Source organism: Monodon monoceros, unplaced genomic scaffold (assembly GCF_005190385.1).
Source record: "Monodon monoceros isolate NGI ecotype Baffin Bay Population unplaced genomic scaffold, NGI_Narwhal_1 Super_Scaffold_10, whole genome shotgun sequence".
Lineage (NCBI taxonomy): Eukaryota > Metazoa > Chordata > Mammalia > Artiodactyla > Monodontidae > Monodon > Monodon monoceros.
The window spans coordinates 46316465-46340504 of NW_021703766.1; the positions used below are offsets into that span (position 1 = coordinate 46316465).

Sequence of the window (24040 nt, forward strand, 5' to 3'; positions counted from 1 at the left end):
CACACACACACACACACACACACACACACACACACACACACACACACGTAGACTCCAGACTCTTCCCACATCTGTCCTGGACTTTTTCTCTAGCCCAATGGGGGTCTCAAATTTCCTTACTGACAGCCGTACGCACACAGGAGGCCCCAGATTCCTCCTACAAAGATGCTGGGACATCTACCTGCCTGCACCCCCTACCTCCATAGGTCTAACTCCCTTCCCCCTAAGATAGAGAGGGATTCCAAACGTAGGAGTCCTGACAGACCCACTCCCAAGACCGGGGGAGCCCTTAAGAGTTGGGCCTCCAACCCTGAGATCCTCCCATACTCGCCTTCAAGACAGATTTCCCTGCAGACAGATGGGACCCCCAGACCTGTGAGTTCCCCCAGACAGATGGCTCCCACACCCCACTATGGACAGCACCCCTCTTCCCCCTCCCTTCACACAGCCGTCGCTGCCTCAGCCTCGCGAGCTTCCCCCCGGCCGCCTGCCCAACGGGCTTGAGCCGCCCGAGCGGACACCTCGGCCGGACCGGCCGCGGGCGCGGGACCGGCCCAAGCCGCGACGGCGGCCGCGGCCCCGAGAGGGTGGTGAGGGCGGGGGAAGCCGGCGCTCGCGGTCCGCCCCGGCCCAGGGCAGCTCCGCCCCCGCGCCTCCGCCACCGCCCACTCATACAGTGCAGCACGAGGGCTTCCTGCTGCGCAAGCGCGAGCTCGACGCTAACCGCAAGTCGTCCAACCGGTGAGCGTGTGGGCGGGGCTTTGGAAGGCGGGTCCCAAGCTCAGGGTCGAATGAATGAATAAGTGGGTCTGAAGAGGGGGGGGGGCTAAACTTTAGGGCGCCCAACCCGTGGCGGGGTAGGCGAGGCCTGGAAAGGGGGCCTTAACTTCAAAGAATCAATCAGTGAACCGGAGGAGCGGGGCTTAAGGTTAGTGCGTCCAATGGGTGAGTGGGTGGAGCTTAGATGGGGGCGGGACCTGAAGAAAAAGTTATTACTACCCAATCTTATAGCAACCAACCCAAGAGTTAACTAGAGCTAATAGCAAACGGCGTGGGGTCTCGTCTAGAGGGTTCTCAAGGCTCGTGAGGTGGAGCCTGGAGAGGTCCTTCAACCAGTGAGTGGGGTGGGTTCATTTATTTCAATTTCAATTGAGGAAGGGCCTGATTAGGGGCGGATCCCAAACTGAGGGCTGAGGGGTGGGGGGCACCTCATATAGGTTTCCAGATGGGGGCCTAACAGTGATGTGTCTACTCTTGGAGTCCAGCTCCGGATTGTCCAACCCTTTTTTGTCCAACTGAGGCAGAATCTGGGGAGAGGTGGAGCCCATAAGAGAAGCGTTGAACAAGCAGGAGTTGGGCAGAACAGATTGAGGTTTTGCCTGTGGAGGTAGTCTTTCCTCCTTGTGCTGAGAGCAAGGTGGGAATAAACAGAGGCACCTGGATGTATTTTGATCGTGGGAGACTTCCTCCTCGGTTGGGGCTTCCGCTGAATGGGGAGACAAGAATTCCTCACTCCAGACAGTAGACCAATAGACTAATAGATCTCCCTTCAGGGAATTCGGGGTTCGGGGTGGGGGTGGTGGAGGAGTGGCGAGGAACATGCCCAAGCAGAGGCCTGTGGAGGAGACAGCTTAAGTGTTGCCTTCAGGAAATTCAGTGTGGGAGGGGATAAGGAAGGCCAACCCCAGCAGGGGCCAGCATGGACAAAGGCTTGGTACCCAGAGACTTAGACCCTCCTCTCAGCTCAGCAACTGCCATAAGGAGGAGCACTCCAGGTGTATGGCCCAACTAGGGCAAAGGTCCCCAGGGAGGAAGGCTCAAGCATATTCAGCCCATGAAGGGTATTAATGAAGAGTACTCAGGCAGAGTGCTGCGACTCTGCCTTGAGCCCCATGTCGTCACCCCAGGTCGTGGGTGAGCCTGTACTGCGTGCTCAGCAAGGGGGAGCTGGGCTTCTACAAGGACGCCAAGGGCCCAGCATCGGGGGGCACGCATGGCGGAGAGCCACTGCTCAGCCTGCACAAGGCCACCAGCGAGGTGGCTAGTGACTACAAGAAAAAGAAGCACGTCTTCAAGCTCCAGTGAGCCCCCTCAATGGGCAAGAGGGAGGGTCCAAGACCCACCTTCCCCCTCCCAGCAATACCCTGCTTCCCTGGAGGACGGTTGGTGGATGGGTGGGCTGGGCCTCTGCCTCAGAGCTCCTAGATCCTGTGTCCTCTCCCACAGAACCCAGGACGGCAGTGAGTTTTTGCTCCAGGCTAAAGATGAGGTGAGATCTGTTCCTTTCTCTCCCCTATTCGACCTCAGGAACCATCTGGCTGGCTGACTCCTGGCCCAGAGTGATGGGGCTGTGAAGAGGAGAAGCACAAGCCAGAGTTACCAGGGCTGAACTGGGAAAGCCCATGGACAATGAGAAACCAGAAGAAGTTTCTAATCTAGCTGGGGGGAGGTGGAAGATCAGGGGCTGGCCTGGAGGCCCCAGGACAACGTCCAACCTCCTTGCCTTGGCCTCTGAGATGAAACTGGAAAGTTGGGAGGGAGTTAGCTTAAAAAAAAAAAAAAGATGAACTACAAGTGCAAAGAACCAGAAGTACAGAATCGCAAAGGGTTAACTGTGCTGGAGGAGAGAGTTCAAGGAGGAAGTTCTCAGAAATGTTCCCAGAGGCTGGATCTCTAAGGACACCGTGGGTCATTCGGAGGCTGGAGTTTATTCTAAGGGCACTAGGGAGCCATGGCAGAGTTTTGAGCAAGGGAGGGTTACAGTGATGCATAAGAAAGATCCATTTGGTTACCATGTGCAGGGTAGATTGGAGAGGGTGAGAGTGGAGGTGTGGAGCACAGGAGGTGGCCAGGGCAGGAACCCAAGTGGGAGACCACAAGGCTGGATTAGGGCAGGCCTGTGGGGAGGGGAGGAGGAGGTGGGTGAGAGACAAGAATGTGAGTGGACCTTGGGACTGGGGCTAAGGGGAGAGGTCAGGGGAGGAGGAGCAGGCATGGAGGTGGTTTGAAGAGATGCTGAAAATAGTAACACTTGTTACCTCATTCATCATCACAAGAGGCTATGAAGTAGGCCTTTCTTCCCTCCATGCCTCTTTTACTTATCTTTAAAATGGAGATAAAAATAGTTTCCCATCATAGGATTATTGTGAGAATTAAATAAGTTGATACAGGTAGAGCACTTACAGGGCCTGTAAAATTACAGTGCTTTGTGTCTGCTGACATTATTGCTTCCTGTTGTTTATCTCTATAGTGGGAGTTAGATATAATCCAAATGCATAGGATTAAGTGAATTAATCCACAAAAGTGCTTAGAACAGAGCTAGGCACAAAATAAGTGCTATGTAGCTATTTACATCATCATCGTCATTACTGTTATTGTTATTATTATCCATTTAATAGATGAGGAAACTTAGGTTCAGAGTGGGCAGTCTGATTCTAGATTCATCAGTCTCCGCTCTTCCGAATATAGACTGTGTCCTGTTTCTCTCTCCAGGAGGAGATGAACGGCTGGCTGGAGGCTGTGGCCGCCTCGGTGGGGGAACACGCCGAGATCGCCCGCTGGGGCCAGACACAACCCACCACGTCGTCCACAGACGAGGGCAATCCCAAGCGGGAGGCGGGGGAGCGCAGGGCCAGCGGGCGCCGGAAGTGACTTCCCACCCGCAGGGCCTGACTCACCTCCCCGCCCCTCCTCCCCGCACTGTGGGCACAAAGGCACTTTCTCTTCCGCAGGGGCTGGAGGCCCTAGTCCCACCAACACTGCGGACGCGCCCTGACCGGCACCGGAAAGGAGGGGACTTCTCCTGCACCCCAAGAAGTGGTGGGGAGATTGCTGCCCCTATAGCCATATCTCGGCCCCTTCCCGCTCGCCACCTCCACCCCAGGTGCTGGGGCTCCATTATTTTTATGCAATAACTGAGCTTGTGGGGGGGGCGGGTAAGGGGCCAGTTGAACCAAGCTCCCTGCCCGAATGCCCAGATCCAGCCCCAAGAAGCTGGGGTGGTAGGGGCGATAATTCCCGCCCTAGGGATGGGCATGGGGGCGCTGGTGAGGTCCCCTGGACCATCCAGGGTGCTAGGGGGTGGGGAGGGGACGCCCCCCTCCCCGCCTTTACCTCACTTCCAATGCTGCCTTGATCTCTGCCTGGGAAGGGGGAGTGAAGGGGCCCTAGCCCCCGAACTCCGCCGTCTCAGAGCCATGCGGTTAATTCCTGACTTAGTTTATTTTTGCAAAACGTCGACCTCCTCCTCCCCCCGCCCCGCATCCGCGAAGGCTTTTAATGGGAGGGGCGTCAGAGCTCAAAACTGTCTTCCTCTCTCCTCCCCCCTCCAGCTGTAAATGCCACTTCGGGAGGGGAGGGGCGAGGGGAAGCCCTCCCCCTGCATGCTTCTGGCTGGAGCACTTTCCTGGGGAGTGGGGGAACCGGGTTGTGGGCAGCCCCCATGGCCACCTGGAGAAGCCGCTGGGACCCAGGGGTGTGGGGGCGTGTGGCAGGCGCGCACTCTGTGTACCTATAATAAATCCTTTGGCTTTGACGGTCTGTGCTGGTTTTTTCGCGTTTCATGGGCTGCGCCCAGGAGGACTGGGTGGGGCGAGGGGAAGAAACTGTCTTGCGGAGAATATTTAGATGTCCCTCTTGGTGTGGACTAATTTCGAGGTCTAAACACGTGTCCCCGACGAATCACCTAGATGCCATTCCTAAATCGGGAACCCCAGAGGGATGGAGGAACGTTTTGCTATCCGTGGTAACTAAACTTCCCCAAAGGAGCCGTTCGGTCCGTCCCGTCCAGGACAGGAAAGGCGGGACCCTTTAAGGAGGCGGAGAAATTAACTGCGACGGGTGAGCGCTTTACCCAATCGCCGGTGGCTCCGGGAGTCTCCTGCCCAATGAGCACCCGGTGGGGGCGGGGCGGGATGCACACCCGGAAGCGGGTGCAGGCCGGCCGGCTAACCCGGGGGCCATGGCAGCCGCGGCACCTGCAGCAGACGGGGTCCCAGGTCGGGGACCTCCCGGGGAGGTGATTCATCTGAACGTGGGAGGCAAAAGGTGAGTGTAGGAGTTTCCTGAGGCGCTACTCTCAGGAGCGGGGAACGTGGTGGGAGTACCCGCCTCTACCGGGGGAATTCCTGTCCATCAGGGATTGCTCCGCCCCCTGCTGGAGGTGGGGAGCCTGGATGGGTGCTGGGGGAAGGAAGGGAACTTACCGGGTTGAGATTGGGGGCCCCATTCCTCATCCTCCCTCCATCATCTCGCGTCCGCTCACGGTCCCCGCACAGATTCAGTACCTCTCGCCAGACTCTCACCTGGATCCCAGACTCTTTCTTCTCCAGGTGATTGGGAGAGCGAGTTTGGGGTGGGGGGGCGGGAGGAGAGGGTATGGGGAGACCTAATCTCCCCCTCACACACACACCCCGGCCCGTGACACCTGCTCTGCGTCCCCTCCCTGCAGTCTTCTGAGTGGACGCATCTCAACACTGAAAGATGAGACCGGAGCCGTGAGTAGAGCAAGAGCTGATATGGGGCGGCCCGTAGGAGGAGGGACAGGATCCGCACTCAGCCCGGCTCTTTGCCCTATCTATCCTCTGCCTCCCTTCCCCGCAGATCTTCATCGACAGGGACCCCACCGTCTTCGCCCCTATCCTCAACTTCCTGCGCACCAAAGAGTTGGACCCCAGGTTGGCATGGAAGATAAAGGGGAGTCCCCCACCGTCTTCACCGCCCCCCCGGGAAGTCTCTTCTTCCCCTCAGAATGTTCACTTAAGCTCCTTGATCATATTTAAATTATGTGTCCTTAGAATTCTCCCCCACAAAACACACACACACACATACACACACATTTTCACCTTAGAATCTTGATCCAATCAAAATTTTCTACCTCTTGAGATTCTCTGTGCAGTTTTGAAAACTTCGTCCTCAGCATTCTCTGTACACTCCCACTCCCCAGACCCTGACCCCTAGTCAATTCTACTACCCAGGGGTATCCACGGTTCCAGCCTCCTCCACGAAGCCCAGTTCTATGGACTCACTCCTCTGGGTAAGTGGGGCCCCCTTTAGCATCCTCATCCCATAGAAAACCAGCTCACTAGTGATGCTCCCCCTTTCCCCTCTCTCCTGAAAGAAGGTTGGGTTAGAGCTGAGAGCCCTGGGTTTGGTCCTGGGTCTCAGGAGGGTGGTGATATTCTGTGGAGAAAGAGATGGGGGAGGGGGAAAGGGACCTGCCTCAGTGTTCTCCAAGTCCCAGCCTTTGAGTCCTTCCGTCTTAGTTCGTCGTCTGCAGCTTCGGGAAGAGTTGGATCGATCTTCTTGCGGAAACGTCCTCTTCAATGGTTACCTGCCTCCACCAGGTGGGAACTACTAAGGAATGGAGGGGGGGCTAAAGACTACATTTCCCATAAGGCTGCAGCTCTTGGTTGCCTGAGCTGTGGGCCCTGAGACACTGTGGGAGTTGTAGTTCTATATCAGATGCTTGGACTGATGCTTGGAAAGGAAGTAAGAAACAGCATTTCCAATGAGGCAATGGGCCAAGCTAGTCCCCCTGAGGCTCAGAAGCTTACCCTAGAGCCCAATGGGAGTTGTAGTCCAGGTTTGATTTCCTTGTAGGGAGGCTTAGGGAGAACTGGTGTCCTTTGCATGGAGGGGAGAAATATTAAAGGAGAGTTATTGACTATAATCTCCATGGAGCAGCCAGCCCACTGGCCATGGAAAATATGCACCAGTGGTTATTGGGAACTGTAATCTACTAGGCTTTGCTGATAGGTAGAAGGAATAGAGTGGGGAAATTCAGTTTATGGCTTTATTTCCCTAACCTCAGTCAAGACCTACTACCTTCGTGAAGTTTGTCAAATATGAAGACGTATTGTTCTCTTAACTTAGTTTGACCCTGTTTTTTTTTAATTGTTTTAAATAGAAGCTTTTTGTCACTACCTTCATGCCATAAATAAGTAGACGTGAAATAAACCCGAAACATAACAGTGTAATTAAACTCTGGGTAGATACTGTTGTCTGCTGATGAGACAGGCTTCCATTTCTTAAAAGGAAAGATTGCCAAATATTGAAGAGGTATTAATATCGTGGCAGCCCCAAACTGATTCTTTATTTGTGATGGGCTCAAAGGAACTGAAAAGGGAGCAGCTCGCTGTGTGATTCAGTCTCATTTAACGCCATGTCCCTGCACCACCGAAAATCTTTTCTCTAGTAGACGATGCTACCCATGTGGCAAAATCAGCATCTGGCACACTTTAAGTGCTTGCTACGTGACAATTATTACAATTATTACAATGATTGTCACTCTGCCCCTTCTCCCTGCCACAGTGTTCCCGGTGAAGCGGCGGAACAGGCATAGCCTGGTGGGGCCCCAGCAAGCAGGGGGACGCCCAGCCCCTGTTCGACGGAGCAACACGATGCCCCCCAACCTGGGCAACGCAGGGCTGCTGGGCCGAATGCTAGATGAGAAAGCCCCTCCCTCCCCATCAGGTACATTTCTGTCTCTTGGGAGATTGGGGCAGCCAGTGGGCCCCTGTGACCCTGCCCTGATCCCTGCCTTTCCCCGCAAGGGCTACCAGAGGAGCCGGGAATGGTGCGCCTGGTGTGTGGACACCACAACTGGATCGCCGTGGCCTATACCCAGTTTCTTGTCTGCTATAGGTGCTCAGGGAGGGTGGTGGGAGGACACCTTAAGCCCTGTTGATGGGGAGGGCTCAGGGTGAGGGTTCACGATGTCCCTCAATCTTCCAGGCTGAAGGAAGCCTCTGGCTGGCAGCTGGTGTTTTCCAGTCCCCGCCTGGACTGGCCCATTGAGCGACTGGCACTCACAGCCCGGGTGCTCAGTGGGGCCCTGGGTGAGCATGACAAGATGGTGGCAGCAGCCACGGGCAGCGAGATTCTGCTGTGGGCTCTGCAGGCAGAAGGCAGTGGCTCTGAGATAGGTATGGCACCAGGCTTTTTCCAGAACCCTTTTGCCCTTTAGAATTCTACTCCAACTTGTGGCCTGTTAAAACAGCCCACGTGCCACCATTCTCTGCGTTATTAGGATGCTCCAGCCCTTTAGAATTCCGTATCCTGTTAGCATTCCTTGGTCTGGTAGAAAAATCCACCCACATACAATTCTTTCCTCCGTCAGAATTCACTGCCCTGTTAGATCTCTTTGCTTGGGTAGAATTCTCCCTGCCAGTGAAATCCCAGACCTGTTAGAATCTGTTCCCATTAGAAATCTGACTCCTTAGACTAATCTGTTCGCTAACAAATCTTAATCCTCGTGAGAATCCTCTGCCGCCCATAGAGTTTTTTGCCTTTGTTGAAAATCTTAGCTGCGTTAGAGTCCCACGCCCTGTTAGAGTCCCTTGCCGCCGCAGCAGGAATCTGGCCCCTTGTAATCCTCTGTAATTCCTGCTGGAATCCTCTAGCCTGTAAAGATTCTATGACCAAGTTGAATCCTCTGGCCCTTGGAGTTCTTCCTGCCACCCCTCTTCTCCCCCGTGAAAGGGGGTCCTGGCTCAGCCTTCCTCACCCTGTGCAGGAGTGTTCCATCTGGGCGTGCCTGTGGAGGCCTTATTCTTCGTCGGGAACCAACTCATCGCCACAAGCCACACAGGGCGCATCGGGGTGTGGAATGCCGTCACCAAGCACTGGCAGGTCAGGGCACTGGCCAGCCTGGCTGCCTCTTTCTCGGGTGCCCAGACCAGTCAGACCCAGGGAGGGGTTCCTTTCTGCCCCACCCGACCTGGAGAGAACCAGGGGACCCAGCAGTGGGCCAGATCCAGTGGTGGGGTAGGATGGGGTATGATAAAGGCCAAAGGAGGATCCAGGAGGCCTTCGTGGCTGATGTGAAGGATGGTGGGTTTGGAAAGGAAGAGAGGGTTCTCCAGACACTGGGTGGGAGACCGGGTGAGGGGAGATGGTAGAGGAGGCGGAAACCCAGAGACAGACGTGCAAACGTCCGTCATTCTCTCTGCACTCGCCCCAAGCTCTGTCCAACATGTAAAACAGAAAATACACCCACAGCGTTGTTTTCTAAAGTGTGAGCGTTTGGCTGAGAGAGACAGACAAACAGAAAGGACAGAGAAAGAAACAGAGATGGAGAGAAACAGACAAATAGAAACAGGAGGTCAGAGGTGCCAGAGAGACAGAAAGAGGGTGGGTGGAGAGAAACCAGGACTAAATGACTGTAGTAGATGAAGGGACACAGAGAGAAAGAGGGAGATGAATAAAGAAATGTCAGAAATACAGAGTCAAGGAGAGGCCACGAGACAGAAGCGCCAACCAAGAGCCGTTCAGAGACAGACGCCAATGATGCAGGCCTGGAGCAGGCAAGGCAGAGGAGGAGTGGGCCTAGAAACTGGTGGGAGGGTGCTGGAGCAGGGAGGCGTGGGCATGCCGGGGGGGCACTGCAGAGGCAAAGGCAGGAAGGGATGGCACCATGGCCACAGCCCACCCTGCCCCACCCTCAGGTCCAGGAGGTGCAGCCCATCACCAGTTACGATGCTGCAGGCTCCTTCCTCCTCCTGGGCTGCAACAACGGCTCCATCTACTACGTGGGTGAGCAGCAGCTGGCACTCCAGCTGCCTGAGAACCTCCCCTGAGAGGTGGGAGAGGAGGGGAAAGGCTGGGGTACCTTGAACAAACCCACTCTATCCTCCCTGTTCACCCCAGATGTGCAGAAATTCCCCCTGCGCATGAAGGACAATGACCTCCTTGTCAGTGAGCTCTACCGGGACCCAGCGGAGGATGGAGTCACAGCCCTGAGTGTCTACCTCACCCCAAAGACCAGTAAGCTATAGCTCAGCTCCCTGCCCTGCCATCAGCAGCCAGCCCCGACCGCAGCCTGGAGCTGTCTCCCCATCACTTGTGTAGCATGACCCAGTGAGATTTATGGAGAAGCAGACAGATTCAACTCATACAGTCATTCAACAAACAGTTACTGAGCACCACTTACATATAGGCACTGTTCTAGGTGCTCCGCCATGGCAGGCCTCTTCACCAGGGGCAAAATTGACCTCTAGTTGTTGATCTTGGTGTTTCTTTCCCATATCTGTGATTAGGGCGTGATGCTTGCACGCTCCTGAAACAAAGAGGATGCATGTCTTGGGAATTCCCAGGTGGTCCAGTGGTTAGGACTCCAGGTTCTCACTACTGAGGGCCCAGGTTCGATTCCTAGTCGGAAACTAAAATCCCATAAGCTGTGTAGCGTGGCCAAACCCCCCCACGCACACCAAAACAGCAACAGCAACAACAACAAACAAAAACCCAAAACAAACAAAATCAAAAAAACATAAACAGTCAAACAAAAAGAGGATGCATGGGTTACAGTGGATGAAGCTGAGTTCTCTCACTTGAGACAGTCTTTGTGTTTTGTTTTCTTGATTGCAAATGCAGAGAAATAGTTTTTTTGTTTGTTTTTACTGAGATATAATTCCCATACCATAAAATTCACAACTGAGTAATTTTAGTAGATTCACAAAGTTGTGCCGCCATCACCACTATCTAATTCCAGAACGTTTTTATCACCCCCAAAACAACCCATGCTTGTTAGCAATCACACCCCAGTCCTCCCTCCTGACAGCCCCTGGACACCTCTAATCTACTTTCTGTCTCTGTGGATTTGCCTGTTCTAGACATTTAATGTAAATGGAATCATGCAGTACATGGCTTTTTGTGTCTGACTTTTTTCACTTTGGTTAACGATTAATTTTTTTTTTAATGGTTAGTGCTTTTTTGGAGCTTAAGATCTCTTACCCTACCCCCAGGTTGTGAAGATTTTTCCCTATGTTTTCTTCTAGAAGCTTTGCAGTTTTAGCTTTTACACGTAGGTTTCTGTTCCATTTCAAATTAACTTTTAGGTATGGTGTGAGGTAGGGGTCACAGTGCATTTTTTTCTAGCAGGCGTAAATTAATAATAAACTTAACTTCACAGCATGTCATCACATAAGGCCCCTTTCTTTTTTTAAACTGTATTTAGTTATTTATTTGGCCACACTGTGTGGCTTGTGGGATCTTAGTTCCCTGACCAGGGATTGAGCCCAGGCCCTTGGCAGTGAGAGCGCAGAGCCCCAACCACTGGACTGCCAGGGAATTCCTAAGGCCCCTTTTTTATGTCATTGATTTACTCCTTTCCTCCCCATCCCCCTCCTCTCCACGTGCCACTATTCTGTCACGTTTAGCATTTATATTTTCATTTGTTTGTGTCCTTACAAAATGGATATTATGGACATGTTTTTGAATTTGCATAAATGGTATGGGGTATATAACTCAGTTTATATATCTTACTTTTGTCCATCCTGCCCTAGGTTAAATATCCATCCATGTTGCTATTCATAACCTGAATCCATTGCTTCTAACTCCTGCATAAAATATTAAAACCACATTTTACCCGCATTCCTTAAGATGGTCCATTAAGTTTGTGACGTTACAACATACCTTTCCCCTGTGGAAATTTGGCAAGGTTGGGGAGTTCCTCAGGCACGCTGTGTCAAGTTTCATTTTCTTGCCTTGCTGTCTGTCTGGTTTTGTTTGTTTGTTTGACCCCACCCCACCATGTGGCTTGCAGGATCTTAGTTCCCTGAAGAGACTGAACCCGGGCCTGTTTGTTTATATGTCCCTTTCTATGTTTCTCTGTCTTTCTCTCGAATTCCATCTCTCTCTCTGTCAGTCTCTGTCTCTGTATCCCTCCCTGTGATTTGTTTCTTGGTTCCCTGTTTCTCTATTTTTCTATCTCTCTTCCCCCTCTTCTCAGCTTTGTCTCTCTCTGTTTTGTTTTTTTTTTTTTTTTTTTTTTTTGCGGTACGCCGGCCTCTCACTGTTGTGGCCTCTCCTGTTGCGGAGCACAGGCTCTGGATGCACAGGCTCAACGGCCATGGCTCACGGGCCCAGCCGCTCCTCAGCATGTGGGATCTTCCCGGACCGGGGCACGAACCCGTGTCCCCTGCATTGGCAGGCGGACTCTCAACCACTGCACCACCAGGGAAGCCCTCTCTCTGTCTTTTTTAAAATTTTAATTTATTTTTTATATAGCACGTTCTTATTAGTTATCTATTTTACACATATTAGTGTACATATGTCAATCTGTCTCCCTCTCTGTCTTAATTTCTGTCTCTGGTTTCTCTGCCCCATCCCTCTGTCTCCCATTCCTCCGTTTCCCACGTCTCGCCACCTTGTTCTCTCCATCTCTCCCTCTCCCTTTACTTTCTGACTCTGCATCTGTTCTTTATCTGTTGCCTCTTCTCTCTGCCTTGGTTTCTGTCTCTCTGTGACCCTGTCCCTCTCTTCCTCCTTGGCCCCTCACCAGGTGACAGTGGGAACTGGATTGAGATCGCCTACGGCACGAGCTCAGGGGGTGTGCGTGTCATCGTGCAGCATCCCGAGACCGTGGGCTCGGGGCCTCAGCTCTTTCAGACCTTCACCGTGCACCGCAGCCCTGTCACCAAGATCATGCTGTCAGAGAAGCACCTCATCTCAGGTGAGCCTTGGCCGGCTGCCCCGCATGCCCATCTCCCTGCAGGAGGGATGGCTTAGCTGTGAGCACGAAGCCAGGTGGATGAGGGTTTACACTGGGGAGAGACAGTGTGTGGGGAGTGGCCTCTGGAGAATTCCGTGAAGGGGACCAGTCTGGGGGAGAGTGGATTTGCCAGGGAGAGGGGAAAATTAATCAATTGAGCAATTGCCAGGCACGGGGGAAACAGTGATAAGACAGGCCAAGTCCCTACCCTCGTGGAGCTGATGCTCTAGCGGGGGCAGCAGACAATAAATCAATAAAAATATAAATCACTATCTGGCAATGGGGATGGGGGCCATGAATAAAAACAAAGCTATGTGAGAGGCCAAGAGAGTGCCAGGATCACTGGAGAGTGCATGGTTCGGGAAGTTCTTCCTGAGGAAGGAGCTCTGAACAGAAATGAGCAGTGCAGGTCAGTGGGGACAAGCATTCCAGGCAGAGGGAACAGGCATTGCAAAGGCTCTGAGGTGGGAGGATGTTTGGTGTGTCTAAGGAAGAGCAGGGGCCCACTGGGCCCAGAGTGGAGTGGGTGAGGAAGAGGGTGGGGGGTGATGGGGTAGGTCAGTGGGACCTTGTAACCCATGGAGAAGACTTTGTCCTTAACCCTGAATGAGATGGCGCCGCGGGAGGTCTCACAGCAGAGGAGGGCTGTGACCTGACACAGGTGTTCACAGGGTCCCTCTGACTGCATGTGGGGACAGGATGGGAGCAGGAAGGCCAAAGAGCAGGCTGCTGCAATGGTCCAGGCAGGAGATGAGATGGACAGGACCAGAGTAGGGGTGGGGTGGGAGCAGTGGACAGGGAAAAGTGAGATCAGGCCCTGGAATGATTTGGAGGCAGAGCCACCGGGATTGTTAACTATTTGGAGTTCTGGGGAAGAGAGAATTCTCTGAAAGGGAAGCATTCAGAGGGGCCTGAATCCTGACACCTTTGGAAGGAGGTCATCCCGGGGCTCAGGAAGGTCGGGCAGTGGTGATGCCACGGCCGGGCCTGACCTGCTCCTGCCCCCTGGCTCCTCAGTCTGTGCCGACAACAACCATGTGCGGACGTGGTCTGTGACTCGCTTCCGTGGCATGATTTCCACCCAGCCTGGCTCCACCCCGCTCGCTTCATTCAAGATCCTGGCGCTGGAATCGGCCGATGGGCATGGCGGCTGCAGTGCTGGCAATGACATTGGTGCCTCCTAGCCCCGGGTCCCCCACCGCACGGACCCTGCCTGACCTCCATTGGCCTCCACTGATCCCTTTCCTGACCCCTGTAGACCTCTCTTGACCCACCCAGCTGATGGGGTTGACCTCCACCCATCACCACCTGACCCCTATTGACCGCCACTTACTCCCAGCTATCCCAGTTGAATTCTGTTGCCCCCACTGATTCCTGCTGACCCAGGATCCGCCCCCTGCCCCTGATGTGCCTGAACTGCACTGACTGTTGCTGACGTCCAACCCTGTCTGACCTCGCCCAACCCTAGCCACCTGGGGATGGGGACCTGGTCCTGGGGGGGAGGTTCAGCAGTGGGGAAGGAGGCAGAGTCTTGGGATCTGGAGGTCACAGGGACCCCAGCTGGCCCTGACTGCCCCCCTCTACCTGGCCCAGGCCCCTACGGCGAGCGGGACGACCAGCAAGTGTTCATTCAGAAGGTGGTACCAAATGCCAGCCAGCTCTTCGTGCGTCTTTCCTCCACTGGTCAGCGGTGAGGACCATCCCGTCAAACGGAGGGGGGGCAGTCAGAGGAGAAGGCAAGATGCCAGGGAAGTCAGAAGGGCATCCCAGCCAAGGGACACCGCAGGAGCAGAGGCTGGGAAGGAGCACAAGCCTGGTCCTAGATTTGGAGTTTGGGGTATCAAAGGTGTGACATGTGTGGATGGGAGTGAAGCTGGAACAATCCCAGGTGCCCCTGCTGGACCGCAAGCAGAGATCGCCCAGTGTAGTCAGGGCCAGGCTGGGGGCTGGGAGTGTGTGCACAGGCTGGGGGGTGAGGGCCAGGATGGGGGAGGGACGGGAAGCTGTGGGAGCCCAGAGGCGGTGCTTGCTCCAGCCTGGGAAGGGGGCCTGTTGAAGAGGAGTCTCTGAGCAGAGACCTTGAGGATAAATAGGAATGAGCAGAAGAAAGGAGGGAGGGGAAAGTCTGTGCCTGGCTGAAGGGGCAGCATGTGCAAAGGCTGGAACAGCCAGAGAGGATAACCAGGGACATGCACGTGGTCTCTGGGGGCTGGAGCACCAAGAGGTGAGAAATGGGGCTGCAGAGGGGCGCAACCTTGCCAATTGTATGGAAGAGCTGAGACTGTCCTGAGTGTCCTGGGGAGCCATGGCTGCTTTGAGGGGGATGGACTGGAGGTTGGAGAGCAGGCTGGGACAGATGCCTGGCCTGAGAGGGCAGGGCTTGATCAGGGCCAGATGGGGAGGGGAGGAGGGGGCCGGCCATGGGGAATGCTGGGAAGTGAGGGAGGCACCCAGGATGAGTCTTGGGCCCTCCCTGAGACAGGAACAGGGAGGGCAACATGTTTGGGGGAGAATCCCATTTGGGCCCCATGGTGAGTGTGTGGGGCTGGGGACATCCAGGAGGCTCCTGGTCCCCACAGGGCTGGAACCCAAGACAGTAGATTTGGGAGGGATGGAGAGGCTTGGGTGCTCATCCGAGAAGCAGGAACTGAAACCACAAGGGCGGTGGGGACTGAGGCCTGGGAGGGGTATAAAGATGAGAAGAGGGACCAGGCCAGGCCCTGGTGTGGCCAAGGTGACCCCTGCCCCTCCCCTCTCAGGGTGTGCTCCGTGCGCTCCGTGGACGGCTCGCCCACCACCGCCTTCACAGTGCTCGAGTGTGAGGGCTCCCGGAGGCTGGGCTCCCGGCCCCGGCGCTACCTGCTCACTGGCCAGGCGAACGGCAGCTTGGCCATGTGGGACCTGACCACCGCCATGGACGGCCTCGGCCAGGCGCCTGGTACTCCCCGCTCCAGTCCCGTCCCAAGCCCCACAGACTCACCCTGCACCCTCTCCACAACCTCCTTCGCCATGAGCTCCCTCCCCAAGCCCTTGCCCTCTGGCCCCTTTCCCTGGCCCCCAACCCCTCCTCGCCCTTGCTTTTTAACCTCTCTTTCTTAGCTTCTGACCCCTGTCCATCGACCTCTGCATCTTTCCTCCTATCCCGACCTCAGTCCTTGCACATGACCTTTGTCTCTTGGCCTGTGCCCTTGTCTTGCCCCTGACCCTGCTTCCTTGCCGCCCCCAGCAGGGGGCCTGACAGAGGAAGAGCTGCTGGAACAGCTGGAGCAGTGCGAACTAGCCCCGCTGGCTTCCTTGAGGGGTGCTCCCCCCAGCCCCTCACCCCGGACCTCTCTCACCAGGTAGGCGTGACTCCACTTCCCCTTCTGAGCAATGAGGCGGAGGGCAGAACATGGTGGCCTGGGGGCAGGGGGGACCCAGCTCCACCCTGATGACCTGCACTGACCCTCATCACCTCCTCAGTCTCCACTCAGCCTTCAGCAGCGCCTCCCTGTCCAGCCGCCGTGGGAGCCCGAGCCCCCCACAGGCTGAGGCCCGGCGCCGCTGGGGAGGCAGCTTCGTGGAACGCTGCCAGGAACTGGTGCGGAGCGGGCCGGAGCCCCGGCGGCCACCGACACCAGCCCCCCGGCCCTCCGCGGGTCTCGGGGCTCCCCTTGCACCCCCCAAGATGAAGCTCACTGAAACTTCCTTCTGAACATGGCTGCCATGGTGCCTTGAGATACCCAGGCCCTGGGGGACGCAGGTGCCTGCCCCGCTTCCTGTCACAGCCCTGGGTTCAGGGCCAGGGCCTCCTTGGAGTGGTTAGTGTTACTAGGCCCCCATCATCTCCCTTTTCTGGAGCCAAAGTCACCCTTCCCCAATAAAGTTCTCACTGCCAACACCTTGGTCACATTCTGAGAGGGTTTGGGCACCCCTAGGGAAAGGGTAAGAGAGCCGTGGTGCCCAACCAGGTCCCTGGCTGTAGATTCAGGAACATCTGTCTCTCCTGGTTTAAGTAAAGAAGGGGAATTGGTTTACACTCTGGCTTCAGGCATGGTTGGATCCAGGCCTCAAACACTCATCCAGAATATCTTTCCATCTTTTGGCTTTGCTCTCCTCTGGGGTCATTCTCAGTCAGGTTTTCCCCGCTCTGTGCCAGGATAACTCCAGGTAGCTCCTTAGCAACATTTTTCTCTCTAGCAGCAGCAAAATCACAGGACTGATTCTCATTGACTTAAACTGAATCAGATGGCCATTCCTGAACTAATCACGTGCCCTCACGAGCCAGGCAGTGAGGTCAGCCCCGTGTTGACAGAGTGGAGGAAGAGTTCCTGAAAGGTGATTCAGGGTACTATTACCACAAACAGGGGTGAATAGGTACAGGTTGGCAGAAACACAGATGTCGGCTAGGTGACATTTGTACCCCAAGCCTCACCACTGCAAACACTTTGCCCATATCCCTGGCTGCCCAGTCTTTCACCCCTCTCTTGCCCACACCAGGGAGGGTATGTAGAACAGGATCAGCTCACCCCAGCCTGACATCCTTGAGGTTTTTCCCCAGTTAATACCTACCTATGTCAACTCCTCAGGGAAGTTTTCTGCATCTTTTCCTTGGGTCAATAATAGAAGAGAAAGTGGGCCAACTAAGAACAAGGGATTTTAGAACATGCTAATCCTGGAATTCCAGAGTTTCTGGAATGCCAGAACTTCTGTAACATGGGGGAGTGGGGTCTAGAATGTTAGGAAATGTAGAACACAGGAATATTCTAGAGTACTAGTGGATGAGCAGTATTAGGCTTCCTCCCTGCATATCAAAGAATCCAGACTGTAGAAGTTTCTGAAAAAGGACCTGGAAAGTCAATGATTCTAGAACAGAGGAGCTTTCTAGAATGCCTATGAATCTACACCAGTAGGAATATTGCAAGCCAGGCATTCTGGAATGCTGATAATTATAGGAAACAGAAAGGAATCTGGATTGGTAGGAAATCTAGAGCACAGGCATATTCTGGAATGCCAGCCCTTCCCTTCTAGATCACTAGAGGATTTGTTTTCATCCTAAGAAATCCATAATGTCAAGGGGTTCTGGATTGCCAGAGAATCTAGAACATGAGTGGGAGGCCTAAAAGGTGAGTGATTCTAAAACATGAGTGTTCTGGAATGTCTGTGATCTAGAATATGGGGGTATTTTGTAATGCTCACAGAGCTAGATTATTGAGATCGTTTTTTTTTTTCCATGCCAGGGAATCCAGAACACTTGTGTTTCTGGGATGCTAGTGATTCTAGAACTGAGGAAGAGAATGTTAGAAAATCAAGAACGCTAAAAAGATTTGTTTGTTTTTTTAATACCAGGATAAAACCCCGTGTGTGAGCACATACAATGGAGGAAGCTTCTGGAAGGCCAGGGCTCTAGAACTCTGAGGGATTCTGAAGGGTCGAGATCAGATGAAGATACAGGAGAGACATAGAAGCAACCCTGGAAGATAGTGGCATTGATAGGGGGGGATTGGGAGCTGGGAACGCCAAATTCTGGGGGGGAGGGGAAGCCAACGCCATCCCCGGAAGTTGCAGTGGTGAGCCAGAGGCTGTTGCCTAGCAACGAGCATTGAAGATGCCCTGGATCCCAAGCAGAAGGGAGAAATTTCGGCGGCGCCCCCAGCAAATGCTCCAGCTACAGGGTAGGAGACGGGGAGGGGGGCAACGGGGGCAGGGACACACTGTCCTGCAGGGTCATGTTAGCAGGGATCGCGGGAGCTACACGAAGACAGGGACACAGGGCATATTCAGTGGGCAGAGCCAGGCACTCCATCACTGAGCTAGGACAACTCACAAATGCCCCTTAGTGGGGCCTGAATGCCGTCGTTATTGCTCCAAGGGGCTGTGAGTCCCTGGACGGTGGGTGGGCCCAGGCTTCTGGGTGTCAGTTTTGGGTGTAGGCATGGATTGCTGTAGGTGACGTTAACGGGTGTGAGTGTGGCTGTATGAATCAGCCCGTGTGCCTCAAGGTAAGGCGGGAGGATGAAGGGGGTCCCCTGTCCTCCTTGCACATCCCTTGGAAGAAGGAGCAGGAGTTGGGGATGAATTCGAAGCTGAATTGATTGCTGTTCTTAGTCTGGGGTCAGCCGTATGGTATGGTCAGGCCTAGTACCCTGTGTGGGCGGAGGCTGGGGTCTACTCGGGGCGGGGCTAAGGCTACAGAACTGGGAACCTTAAGAATCAAACTGCTTTGAGAGACGGGGTCCCCAGAGGGGAGACAAACGTGAAAGGGGTAGGGTTTGGGATCCTAAGTGTGGGGCCTTGGCCCAATTCTTGTGGGAAAGGTTGTGACCTGAAAGAGAAGGGGTCAACTAGGGGGCAGGCTGTGAAGCTCTGATGCCTTTGGGAGCAGAGAGGCGAGGCTTGTAATTCTGAGGAAAGAGGGCGGGGCCTTGAATTTATAATGAAAGGGCGGGGCTGGGCTTGAGACCCTCTGAGTTGGAAGGTTGTGAGCAGGGCTTGGAGCCTAGAACCCACTAAAGCGGGTGCGGGTGGGGACTAAGGCCACTTGTGGCTTGGGGCTCCTAATGGTAGAGGTCCCTAGAAAGAGAGGGGACTGGAATTCTTTAAGGAGAAAGTCTGCAATTCTGGGAGTGGGAGGGGTGCTCTTGGGAGCCTTTAAATATTCAGGCAGGGAGGGGGCTGTGGTACCCTCTAGGGGTGGCGGTGAAGAGGGGTGCAAATAGGAGAGCAGAGCCGGGAGCCCTGTGGGAGTGGAGTCTGTGGGTCAGGGGCGGAGCCTGGGTCCTCTGAGGGGCAGAGGCTACAGCCTTCTGAGGAGCAAGCTATTGTTTGTTGAGCCTGGAACCCCTGAAACACAGGGCTTTGAGAAGGGGCAAATCCTTTGGGAAGGTCTAGAGTGGGCCTGGGATTCTCAGAGGGGCCGGACCTGGAGCTCAGTGCAGGATTAGGACTGGCGTTCTGTCCCCAGAATCCCAAGTCTCTCACGTGAGAAGTAGGCACCTGTGGGGTCTTCCAGAATTTACGCCAGTCGAGGAGCAAATTCTGATGGACTTCTCCCAGGACTGTGAACCGAGGGATGAGGTCTTCCAGTGGGAATCTAGTTTAGGGGAATCTGCCCACCGCCTGCGCGTCGACTGGGAGGAGTCCCAGCAACTCCACACCTGAGGCCTCTCCTTTATAACGGGGTTCACTGAGCCAGTACCCACGACAGCACTGAAAATTCCTGATCCCCGAGCCCCATGCCAGGCACCTGTCTATTTAACCCCTCCCCTCTCGCCTCCTGATTGGTCGCGCGGGCAGCGCCCCCTAGCGGAACCGGGCTCTGATTGGAGGGAAGTTCGCAGCCTGAGGCTGGGACTGTGGAGAAAGTGAGTCGGCCTCGGGCGGGGGCGGGAGGCGGGGCCGCGCCAAGACTGACCCGCTGGACAGACTGGCCGCCTGGAGCGCGACTCCACGCCGGACACGATGCGGCTGCCTGGCCCCAGCGGCCGCCGCCCCCTCCTGCTGGTGCTGCTGCTGTCTCTCCTTGCAGCCGCCGCCGCCGCCGCCCACGCCGCCGGCCCCAGCCCCAGCCAGGCCGTCGAGGTTGCGGCAATCCCGGGCCGCCCGGCCGGGTAAGCCCCGCTGCGGCCCCCTCGTCCTTGTGCCGCCTCTACCCAATAAGTCTGGAGGTCTAGGAAGACCAGGACTTTCGGATTTAGGGGAATGTGAACCCACTGCTTCGTGATAAGGATGAAGAACCAGAGCTCTTGAATTTATTAGGGCCCTCTATTTTGTAGGGGTTAGAATCCGAAGTGTACTGAGATTTTGAGGGGAGGGATTCCCCTCCCGTGTGGTAGAGACGGATATGGCTCCAGGGAATTCTAGAGTTTATTTGGAGAAGGGTCCCAGTTTATATGGGGATGGGGCTTTTGAGTTCTCCTAAGATGATGGATGGGTGGGGCCGAGCTGGGATGGGGTCCCCCAAACTAACTGGGTGCTTAAGGGGGAAGAGTATGGGAGGTTATCAGGGCACTTTAAGGGGGAGTTGACATGTCCTGGTTTTCTGGGGGGCGGGGAGGCCTGAACTAATTAAGAGACCTTTTCCTAATGAATGAGGAAGACGTGGAGTTTTGGGTTGATGGTGGAGGGGCTTGTGGAAATTTGTGCGGAGATGGGGGGCCCTCAGATTTCATGAGGGTTGGGGGGGTGCTTTAGTTTCCTAGAATTAGCGGATTCCAGGCTTGAATGGGGTACCAGTGATTTCGCGGCAAGAAATCCAGAATTTCCTATAGATTTAGGGGGTTATAGCCACTCTTCCTGTCTACGGGTGACGAGATCGAAGGAAACAGTCTGCCCAGTACCCCCCCACCCCCACCCCCGCCCTGCGGCGCAGCGCTCCGTTACAAAGGCCCCGGGCTCAGCTCCCGCCTCCGTCTCTGCGAATGCGTTTAGTAACCCGAGCCGCGCCGGGGGCGGGGCTGGGAAGGGGTTAACCCGGAGAAAAGGCGGGAGGGATGACTGCAGGATCGGGGGTCCGGAAGGCTCCCACCCGGGCGGCCTCCTCCCCTACTGGGCCCCACACATCTAAAAAGAATCCATACGCCCGACGTCCCCTTCGCAGCATCCCCCTGCTGCCCCTCTCTCCAGGCCGGCGCGCGCGGCCTCGTCCCTCGTCCCCCTTAGCCTGGGGATAATGGATTTGTCTGGGGGGCCCCTTGGTTGCGACGCACTTGCGCCCAAGCTGAGGGCTCCGCCAGCCAGAATCTGAGACCCTCCCGGCGCGGAGATTCCTCCAAGAACGACTCCTTCCTCCTGGTCAGGCGGGAAACTGAGACCCATAGACCAGGAGACTCTGGCTGCAGGACACACAACGTGGAAGGGCAGGAAGGGGCTAGAACTCAGGCCTCGGGATTCCCAGTACTGGGCTGTGGCTCCTGTATCCCCCTCCACCTCTGCACCCTGCTGGACCCATAGTCAAAGGAGGACCTCCCTCCCCAGCCGTTGAGGCCTGTGGAGTGGCGCCATCTGCCGGCCAATCGCGGGATGACGGCTGAGTCCAGGACAGGGAAGTGCCGGGAGGGCGGGGTTCTAGATTCCCAGATCGGGCTTGGAAGTGCGCTTAGAAATCCTCTTTAAGTCTTCTTCTTTTTTAAATAATTTTTAAAAGACTTTTAAATGTCTTTTACAATAATACCTTACCTCAAACACTTCAGAAGAAAAATAAACGTGAGGTTGCTGTGACCTTTATCCCTGGAGAGCCTAAACCAGTTTGCCTCCTATTGTACAGATGGGGAAACTGAGGCATCGAGCACAGTGCCTCAGATTGGTCACACATCAGTCTCGAGCACCCTCAAACCTCATCTTGACTTTCCCTCCCCTATCCCTCATTGCCTTCCTTTGGGGAGTTCTACAGTGCTAGGGGCCTGAGTGACTTCCATCCCTCTATCTATAGTGTTGCTGCTTGTCGCTGCTGCCCAGGCCGATCGCCCAGGAGGAGCCGCTGCTTCAGAGGTGGGTTCTTGTAGGCGAGGTATAGGTAGGAGGGGACAGGTGGTTGGAGCAGAGGAGCTGGGGGCTCCCTTCCTCACCCCTCATCCCAGCTGCAGAGCTGGATGAAAGAGGAACTCAGTTGCCTCCTTTTCCACTTAGTCCCTGGCTGTCTCTGAAGCCTCCTGCAGGGTCCAGAGCTGCCGGCCCGAAAAGTGTGCAGGTCCTCAGTGGTGCCTGACTCCAGTGCCCCCAGAGCTGTCAAGCCCCAGCCTCAGCGTGAGGAAGAAACAGGTGTCCCTTAACTGGCAGCCACTGACGTGAGTGTGCAACCCGCCCCTTCTAGGTGCTCCCAACTCTGCCACCATTTCTGGCACATCTTTCTCTCTGCTCCCTGGGTCTCCTCTCCCTTGCTCTCTCTTTCTATCAACTTGTGTCTCTGTTTCTCCTTTTCTCGCCAGTCGCTGTCTCTGGGTCTTTCAGTTTCTGTCTCTCTGTCTCTGTCTCCATGTTCCTCTCTATATATTTGTTATTTCCGTCTGTCTCTTTCTCCCATAGTTACCTGTCTCTTTGCCTCTGTGTCTCTCTTCTCTCTCTCCCTTCCTCATCTCTGTTTCTCCCACTGACTTTGTTTCTTCCAAGCCTCCAACGAACGCTCAAGGCCTGGTCCCCATAAAGAGATGGGGGGAGGGTCGCAGAACCTCCACTGGGAGACCTCCTGGTGTGGGAGGTCTCTTCCAGTCGCGGGGACGTGGGGGGGTCAGCCAAACCGCGGTGACAGCTCCTTCTCTGCCCCATCCCACCCAGGCTGCAGGAAGCCCGAGCTCTGCTGAGGCGACGGCGGCCCCGCGGGCCGGGGGCCCGGGCATTGCTGAGAAGGAGGCCCCCACAGCGAGCCCCTGCCGGCCAGTCCCGGGGTAAGAACATCCGCCCTTCCTCCGCCGGGGGGCGGGGGGTTCCGGGCCAGATAAAGCCGTCTGGTTCCCACGGTCCAGTCGCCACCTAGCCGCCCCCCATTGTAGCTCAGCACCCCTCCCCAGGACGCAGCCCCCTCTAGGGACCCCGGCGTCCGGCAGCGAGAGGTGAGTCCGGGACAGGACCAGACGCTGGCCAGAGGCGCTGACCCGCGGGGGTGGGGCCGGGAAGCCAAGCGTCCGGGCTCCCCACCGCCGGCCGAAGAGGGGGGCGCTGTCCCGGCAGAGAAAGCGGCCGAACTTGCCCAGACAACAAAAGCGATTGTGCGGGTTGGCGCCTGCCTGGTTACCGAATGCCCAAAACTGCGGGGCGGCTAGGGGCCAAAGGCCTCCCACTACTTTCCCGACCGTCCTCCTGCCTTCCCGCTCCGGCTCTCGGCCCCGGGGCTAGCACACCCCCTAGTCTCAACCACCCTCAGAAGTCCCCCTCCTGCTGTGGCCTTCAGCCCAGATGTGTCCCCTCCTCCCTAAAGTCTTCCAGATGTGGGCCTCCGGCCAGATGTGAAGACCCCCGCCCACAGTTTCAGTCCACCGTTTCCCCTAATCCATTCTGACTTTTACCAGGTGTGAGGGTTCTGGTTAGATGTGACTGCGTCCTCGAATGTGCCCCTCCAGCGTTCTGCCCACCATCTAAACCCCCAATTCCTTCATGTGCCCAGGTGCACCGACCCTTCTCTCCCCCAGATGTGCCACCTGGCTGCCCAGATGTGCCATGACAGCCGCCTACCCAGATGAAGCTCCTTTCTCTGTGACTAAGACAGAGACAGCCTTTAGCCTCCTCCCCAAATGCGGCCCCCACTACTCTTTCCTCTTTATGGATTCAGCCCTGTCTGGGGGGGAAACGGACCCGCCCCCACCTGTTCCCTTCCCCGTCGCTCCCCTGCGGGCCCCATTCACTTGTTGGTGCGAGGCGGGGGCAGAGGGGGCGCCCCCCTCCCCCCTGCGAGTCTAGCGCCCAGACTGCGCGCCTCTGGCTGCGCGCCCGGCCCCACGCGCCCCCGCGCGGCCGCCGGGGAGGGAGTGGTGGGGAGGGGGGGGCCTGAGCGGGGGCGCGGCCGCCCTCCCCCGCGGGCGGGCGGGCGCGGCCGGGCCCCTCGGGCGGGCTGAATCCATAAGAGGAAAGAGTAGTGGG

The 24040-nt window shown here is 55.8% G+C and overlaps 3 protein-coding genes across 4 annotated transcripts in view; all 3 read left to right on the forward strand.

Annotated features, from left to right (window-relative positions):
* The window catches only part of SPTBN4 (spectrin beta, non-erythrocytic 4), a 72775-nt gene extending 68236 nt beyond the window's left edge, over window positions 1-4539 (forward strand). Inside the window, exons 33-36 of the mRNA XM_029210638.1 lie at window positions 449-741; window positions 1908-2081; window positions 2227-2269; window positions 3493-4539. Of these exons, the coding sequence (XP_029066471.1) occupies window positions 449-741; window positions 1908-2081; window positions 2227-2269; window positions 3493-3651 (669 nt within the window). The 3' untranslated portion in view covers window positions 3652-4539. The remainder of the gene's footprint in view (window positions 1-448; window positions 742-1907; window positions 2082-2226; window positions 2270-3492) is intronic.
* Window positions 4540-4928: 389 nt separating this feature from the next.
* On the forward strand, window positions 4929-16368 carry SHKBP1 (SH3KBP1 binding protein 1). The gene is made up of 18 exons (XM_029211393.1): window positions 4929-5046; window positions 5277-5330; window positions 5450-5495; window positions 5602-5675; window positions 5976-6034; window positions 6264-6344; window positions 7312-7473; window positions 7554-7644; window positions 7735-7925; window positions 8516-8631; window positions 9447-9534; window positions 9649-9765; window positions 12281-12451; window positions 13508-13663; window positions 14084-14180; window positions 15250-15428; window positions 15717-15831; window positions 15953-16368. Exons 1-18 carry the CDS (start codon window positions 4961-4963, stop codon window positions 16182-16184), a joined length of 2115 nt encoding a protein of 704 aa, XP_029067226.1. The 5' UTR covers window positions 4929-4960; the 3' UTR covers window positions 16185-16368.
* A 3562-nt stretch (window positions 16369-19930) lies between these two features.
* Window positions 19931-24040, forward strand: part of LTBP4 (latent transforming growth factor beta binding protein 4) — a 26961-nt gene continuing 22851 nt past the window's right edge. The window contains exons 1-4 of one of the 2 annotated variants that reach the window (XM_029208625.1): window positions 19931-20079; window positions 21900-21958; window positions 22116-22254; window positions 22742-22851. In XM_029208625.1, coding sequence (XP_029064458.1) covers window positions 19931-20079; window positions 21900-21958; window positions 22116-22254; window positions 22742-22851 — 457 coding nt within the window. Of the gene's footprint in view, window positions 20080-21899; window positions 21959-22115; window positions 22255-22741; window positions 22852-24040 lie in introns of those variants that run through there. The other variant, XM_029208659.1, reaches the window with a different exon arrangement.